The sequence below is a fragment of the Silene latifolia genome, chromosome 10, assembly GCF_048544455.1.
Source record: "Silene latifolia isolate original U9 population chromosome 10, ASM4854445v1, whole genome shotgun sequence".
In the NCBI taxonomy this organism is placed as follows: domain Eukaryota; kingdom Viridiplantae; phylum Streptophyta; class Magnoliopsida; order Caryophyllales; family Caryophyllaceae; genus Silene; species Silene latifolia.
In genome coordinates, this window is record NC_133535.1 from 18,679,834 (window position 1) to 18,686,584 (window position 6,751).

General features: G+C 40.7%; 1 protein-coding gene across 1 annotated transcript; it reads left to right on the top strand.

The window, feature by feature from the left end:
• The first annotated feature begins 894 nt into the window (after positions 1-894).
• LOC141605297 (protein PHOSPHATE-INDUCED 1-like) lies at positions 895-2,149 on the top strand. Its single transcript, XM_074424004.1, has one exon. It carries the CDS (start codon positions 1,079-1,081, stop codon positions 2,024-2,026), a length of 948 nt encoding a protein of 315 aa, XP_074280105.1. The 5' UTR covers positions 895-1,078; the 3' UTR covers positions 2,027-2,149.
• Positions 2,150-6,751: the final 4,602 nt, after the last annotated feature.

A 6,751-nucleotide genomic window follows, 5' to 3' on the forward strand; every position in this document is an offset into this window, starting at 1 on the left:
CCTTTTTTGTAATGTTTTTTCTTACATAATGACTATACTACCCTTGTTATTTTTCATTATTTACAACACAACCCACCCTTAACCCATCCTATTAGTACTTTTAATTGTCCATTTCCGTCAAATCACCCATTTTCTTAATTCTTGTGCCATTTCAACAATGGGACAGTTATCGGGAATAGGAGGAAGTATTTGTTATAAAGCCTAAGTTTTCTTATTATATGAAACCTCAAATTATCTTATTGAACTGAGCCTCTCAAGTTCATTTAACGATCCTGTAAATAATACCTAATCTGCAATTTGACATAATAAACTCCGTATTTGACACATTATACATTCAAACTAATCTCGGCTAACATGAAATCATTTTTTTAGATATGAACTTACAGTGCGTCTTGTTTCAGACAACTGTTTGCCGTCTGAAATAAGACGAGCAACATGTTGTCATTTTACAATAATTTTTTTTTATTTTGTGATAACATGTTACCATTATTTCTGACATCATTTTCAAGGTAAAAAGTAACACTTCTAGTAATAACATTTTGTGGATTAAATGGTTATATTTTCTTAAAAAATGACAACAATTTATCGGTCTTATTTCAGATGGGAAAACAGCCCATTTTTAAAATAAGGATTTGCGATGAACTTATACTACTTAATTTAGTTTAACTCTTGGATTTCCGTCCTAATTTATAACTAGTACTTTTTGATAAAAGAGACTTTAAAAAGGTGAAAATAACTAATTTGTCTAATTTAGGCACATCTTTCTAGAGTAAGTATACGTTGTAGATTTAATATTGCCAGCCCATAACTAGCTGCTACTGTACTACCCAAACGTATCCAATAAGCTGTAAACCTTTGTTTTCTACTACCACCACCACCCTCCTTTCTCGTGCAAACTTCACCCAACTTTAATTGGAGGGAGGTCTCATTTGCGCGTCTTCTTCTATACACCTTCCCTTTAATTCCCCCTATATATACCTCCCCACACCCCCTTTCCCTACTCACTCATCCAACAACTTCTCAATCTCACTACTCTTACCCAAAACCTCTTCTAAACCCAATTAAAACAACAAACATCATGGCTCATAAACTCATCCAAATCTTGTTCATATTTGTTACGGTCATAAACCTCGCTTCGGCGTCTCGAACCAAGTTACATGAGCAACAACCAATAGTTGATGATCCTTCTATGTCATCATCTCTCCTCCAATACCACCGTGGACCGCTTCTATCCGGTAAAATCTCCGTCAACTTAATCTGGTACGGGAAATTCACCCCGACACAACGAGGAATTGTGTCGGATTTCATCACTTCCCTCTCATCCACCAAATCAGCCCACCAACACCAACCATCTGTTGCCACGTGGTGGAACTCTATTGGGAAATACTACCACTTGGCTAACAAAAAACAATCTTCCCTTTCACTCACCTTAGGTAGACAAGTCATTGATGAGAGCTACTCATTCGGAAAGTCACTAACTAACAAGCAAATTGTTGCGCTTGCTTCAAAAGGCGAGCATGTGAACGCGGTCAATGTAGTATTGACCGCGTCTGATGTTGTAGCCCCTATGTTTTGCTCGAGTAGGTGTGGGTCACACGCCTCGAGCGGAAAGGGGCCACAGAAATTCGCCTACATTTGGGTAGGAAATTCTGAGACTCAATGTCCAGGACAATGTGCCTGGCCATTTCACCAGCCCATCTACGGCCCACAAAGCCCACCATTGGTTGCCCCTAACAACGATGTGGGCGTAGATGGGATGGTGATGAACGTGGCTACTTTATTGGCCGGGACCGTAACAAACCCGTTTGGAAACGGGTTTTACCAAGGTCCTAAAGAGGCTCCACTTGAGGTTGCTTCAGCTTGTCCAGGAGTATACGGTAAAGGAGCGTACCCGGGTTATGCGGGTAATTTGTTGGTGGATTCGAGTACCGGAGCGAGTTATAATGCGAATGGTGTGAATGGGAAGAAGTATTTGTTGCCTGCTTTGTATGATCCGGCTACCTCTAAATGCTCTACTTTGGTTTAGTGATTAGCGTTGATTATATGTATTAGTTCTATGTAGAAAAATTCATTGATTCATTTGTTAGATGTCTTTTGTTTATGCCATTATTAATTACTCTTATATGAATAGAAAAAACCATTGCCCAAACTGTTTGGTTTGCTTATAATTTCAATTTACAAATAAACCATTGGTTTTATTTTATTTTTGCGAGAAACCATTGGTTTTATTTTGTTCATACTGTACGGAGTCTTTAGACTGATTATCCGAGTGAGCGATCTAAGTGGGGGAGTTATACGAACATTTTATGAATAAAAACGAATTTTACCTAAAGTCCTAAACTGAACTGAATTAGCTAAGGTCTGATTGGTGCGGATTTTGTTAGACCATCCCCAAGCAGGATCACGAGGTAGGTCGCGACCTTGTTGGGTCGCCTTAATCAACAATTAAGCATGAGATTAGCGTGACCTTTTGGTTGCTCTTGACCTTATAAGGTCAATTTGTGACCTCTTTGGTTGCTCTTGACCTTATGAGGTCAATTGGTGACCCAATAGGTGTCAAATTATCATTGGTCGTAAACAAAACAAAAAGGGTTGAAAGGTGAAAAATGATTGGGTTGATAACCTAGGTCGCGACCTTTTGCTTGGGAGGTGAAAATGGGTCAAGATTAATAAGGTGGGATTAAGAGTAAAATCGGGTCGCGACCTAATTAGCGCGACCACTGCTTGAGGATGGTCTTATATTGGCATTGAAATAAAATTTGGTCTTACATCCTTATCCGAATAGTGAATTATTTAAATCTGGTGTGTCAAATGAAAAGAGAGAACAAAGAATCTAAATAGTTGACACGAGATTTGAAATGACTTCAATTATATCACCCGAATGTAGAGGCGGCAATCACTGACATGACCCGAAAACACGACACGAACCCGACACGAAGTTAGCGGGTTAGGGTCAAGACGGTTTGACCCATTTAAGTAATTGGGTTGACACGACACGATACGAAACTTAAATGGATCGGGTTAGGGTTGATGTCTTTTGACACGAACCCGACACGAATAACCCATTTATTTAAAATTGTCATAATATATTTGGCTTGAGGTAATGATTCAACAAAACAACTTAAAATTAGCATTTTCATTTATCATTTTTAAGATAATAAAGTTATAAAAGGTAGTTTATTGTATTAGTTTATTGGGTTAAACGGGTTAAGTGGGTTAAAATTGACCCGCTTCAAGATAAATGGGTTAAACAGGTCGGGTTGGGTTATAGAAAAATTAAATGGGTCGGGTTAGGGTTGAGACAAATGACCCGTTTATATAATTGGGTCGGGTTAGGGTTGGGGTAGTGGTGACCCGTTTAATATTGACACGAACACGAACACGACACGACCCGACCTGTTTGCCAGGTCTACCCGAATGTGACCCAAAAACCCGAATTAACCTGACTCGACCCGAACATGACCCGATATTTCTTGACACGTAACTAAACCTACCCGAAAATGACCCGATCCAAAATCACCAAACCCGAAAATGATCCAATAAAATATAACTCTAATAATTGAAGCGAAAAGACTTGAAATAGCTACTATTTCTCTATTATTCATTGACCCGAAAATGAGCTGACCCGAAACAACCCGTCCCGCTTGACCCGAAACATACCCGACCAACAAACCCGAAATAGACCCGAAACCCGAAATGACCCGTCCCTACTCGAATTAACCCGAAATCAATGAGAGATCCTAACTAACCCGACTTGAAATGGCCCGACCCGAAGTCGACCTGTTGACCCGTTTTGCCAGGTCTAGACTGAGGACTTAGTAATTCACACCATCTTATTTTTGACCGTTACAAGCTTGTAATTTCCTAGATCCCCTTTCCATTTGTCCTTCCATTTGCTCCTGATGAAATGTCACAAGCTTATGACGGAATGGTGCCGTCACAAATGGTAGCATAAGAAAAAAATGGGCTATTTAAAAAAAATTGGAAATTATAGGGTAAAGTTGGAAGTTTTGAAGGAGGCCACAAGAATAATATATTGTGTAATTAAACATTGAGTGAGTGTGTGAGTGACCATTTGATGACAAACATGTAAATAGGTAATGAGGTATAAGGGTAACAAAGTCATTTTTTAGGCTAAATAAGGTATGTTACCATTGGTGTGGATCGTCCGTTTTAGCTAAATGTTATCATTTGCCTGTATCAGAGGGAGTAGATATTAGGTTCTAATGCAATTAAGATTCTCTCCATTTTCTAAAAGAAATGAAGAGTCTATTTCCTCACAGTGCTCTAAAATTCATTTAGAAGCAATCTAACAGTCCAGATTTTCGGCACTCCCTTTTGCTCTTTAAATTCAATATTGTTGGTCAGCTTCATCGGCTTTGGATTTTTTGGTGGTGTTTTTGTGCAAGCTACCAACTGGTGCTGGATTTTTAGTCGTATCTTTTCTGGGGGTTGAGGGACTATTGCTAGATTATCTTTATTTTCTGTTAAATTCGGAGTTAAATACTTGTATCCACTTTTTCGGTAGTATAATTATGTCTTCTTCTACTGTTCATTATAAGTTTCTTGAAGCTTTTGCTTGTGCCCATGTTAGCGATGGGTTTATGGAGGATGATGGGGATAAGATGTTAGGCTATTTTATGAAAATGCAGGGATCAATTCGGTTAGCTTTAGCTGAGGTGAGGGAGCTTAAAGATAAGGGAAACGGTTTTTTAGGCAAAATGACTTTGAGGTGGCCGCAGCGTGTTATGATGAAGCTTGTAAACTGCTTAGTTTGTGTCTGGGAAATATTGGAGGTGAAGATACTCAATCATTATCTGACCTTGCTGTTTCCCTTATTTCTAATATGGCTGCTTGTGCTTTGAAACTTGAGGAATACAGAGCTGCTGCAGGTATGTGCTCCATGATTTTGGACACATTTTCTTGTAATGTTAAAGCACTTTTTCGAAGGGCGGTTGCTTATATGAAGTTGAAAAGGTTTTCGTTAGCTGAATTGGATTTGGTTGAAGCCTTAACTGTTGAACCTGGTAATAAGGATGTGCTAAGGGAATTAGATGTGGTAAAAGGTCACCTTCTCATCAAGGAAAATGGTAAAAGAGTGTTGGAGCGTGCTATTGAAGATGGCGTGGATGAGAAGAGTAAGAAGCCTGTTCATATCTTGGCATCTGACGTAGGTATAAAGGATTGTGATAGCGTGATCACGGAGGTGATGGAAAATCATAGTGATGCGAATATTAAGGAAGTGATGGAAAATCATAGTGATGCGAATATTAAGGAAAATCAGAGTGTGAATATGGGGGTGACGGAGGCTCAAAATATTTGTGCTAAGAAGTCGGTCCTTGAGTTCTCTACTAACTCAGTTCTTGAGTTCTCCAAAAAGGGAGATGGTAGTTCCCGTCTAAGGATTCCCGCACAATCTTATAAAAAGTTACTGGATGGTAAAAATGTGAGCTTTTACCGTAAATGTGATTTATCAACTTTAACTATCCGGATTCTCAAGAGTGAGGTTACTAAGGAGCAAGACAGTATAAGAGAAGGATGTAAGAACAAGAAGAAGAGAAGGAGAAGGCCTAAAAAGGGGAAATCTAGGACGATGGGGGCAATGGAAGACACGACTCCTCATATTATCAATGTGAAGTCTAACTTTCCTAGTTGTTCCGGGTGTAATTCCGGAGCAGGATTGTGACCACTTAAACTTGTAGAATGATGTCGTTGCTCGTCTCTTCCTTTCACTCTTTCCTGTCAAGATGAACAAACTGAGGGCTCGGCTTGGGGCCGAACGTGCTCACTCCGACGCTCAAGTCAGTAAACTTAGAGAGATAAGTTGTGTGTTGAACTTGGCAAAGTATATTGTAGAGAGATAAGGGAGTTTATACCAGATATTCCAGTTAGTTTCTCAATGAGAGATGATGAGTATTTATAGACTTTCACCTTTTGTCACGTAGTGGCCAAGTGGCCAAGTGGCGTAGCGGTGGAAAGACTTGTCTTACCCTCGGCCGAGAGACCCATGACAGGCCGGCGGGCCTGGTTGACTCCATGCCGAGGGGACCGGATGTGAGTACGCGGATATGCCTCTCGGCCGGCTAGTTCTTGAGCCGAGACCCAGTGACAGCCGACGGCTTTGTCGGTTAGGCTGTTAATATGTTGACTTGCTGTCTTTTAGCTTTGACCTTGCTCAATATGTTGACTCGGTCAGCGGGTGCAAAATATGCCCCATCAATTTGCCCCCAGCGTAGTCTATGCCGTGGTATGGACCTTTGATGTGTGTTGAGCGTATTCTGCGCATGTCGAACTTCTTCCACGGCTTGGTCCTGTTCAGGCCGTACTATATACCCCCTCCACATGGTTGTGTAATGGACATCGAATGTGGAAAAGAAAAATGGCGCTGGCCGAGACCAAGGTTGGGAGTGCCGTGTGCTTTTGATTGCCCCCGGCCGGTGCTGCCAAGCTTGGTTGATCAGCTGGCCGTTGGCAAGTAGATACCAAGAAGCGTGTCGAAGAAGATGGGTCACTGTATGTCGATTGACATTCCGTGGCTGCATGCTTGACACGTGGCCTGGTGTTGATTGGTGGACGCTTCATGGGCTTTGCTCTGATTGGTCCACTGAATGGGCTTTGCTCTATAAATAGAGCAGTATGCCCCTCATTTTGACCTGCAAACTTCTTTTTCTCAAAAAAAATTTCCTCTCTCTAGTTTTCGAAGCGTTTTCTCTCTCTAATTTTCGAAGCGTTACTCGGCGTAACACTTTCT

Excerpts from the sequence above, each read along its gene's own strand:
- LOC141605297 (XM_074424004.1), top strand. The coding sequence starts at position 1,079 with ATGGCTCATAAACTCATCCAAATCTTGTTCATATTTGTTACGGTCATA.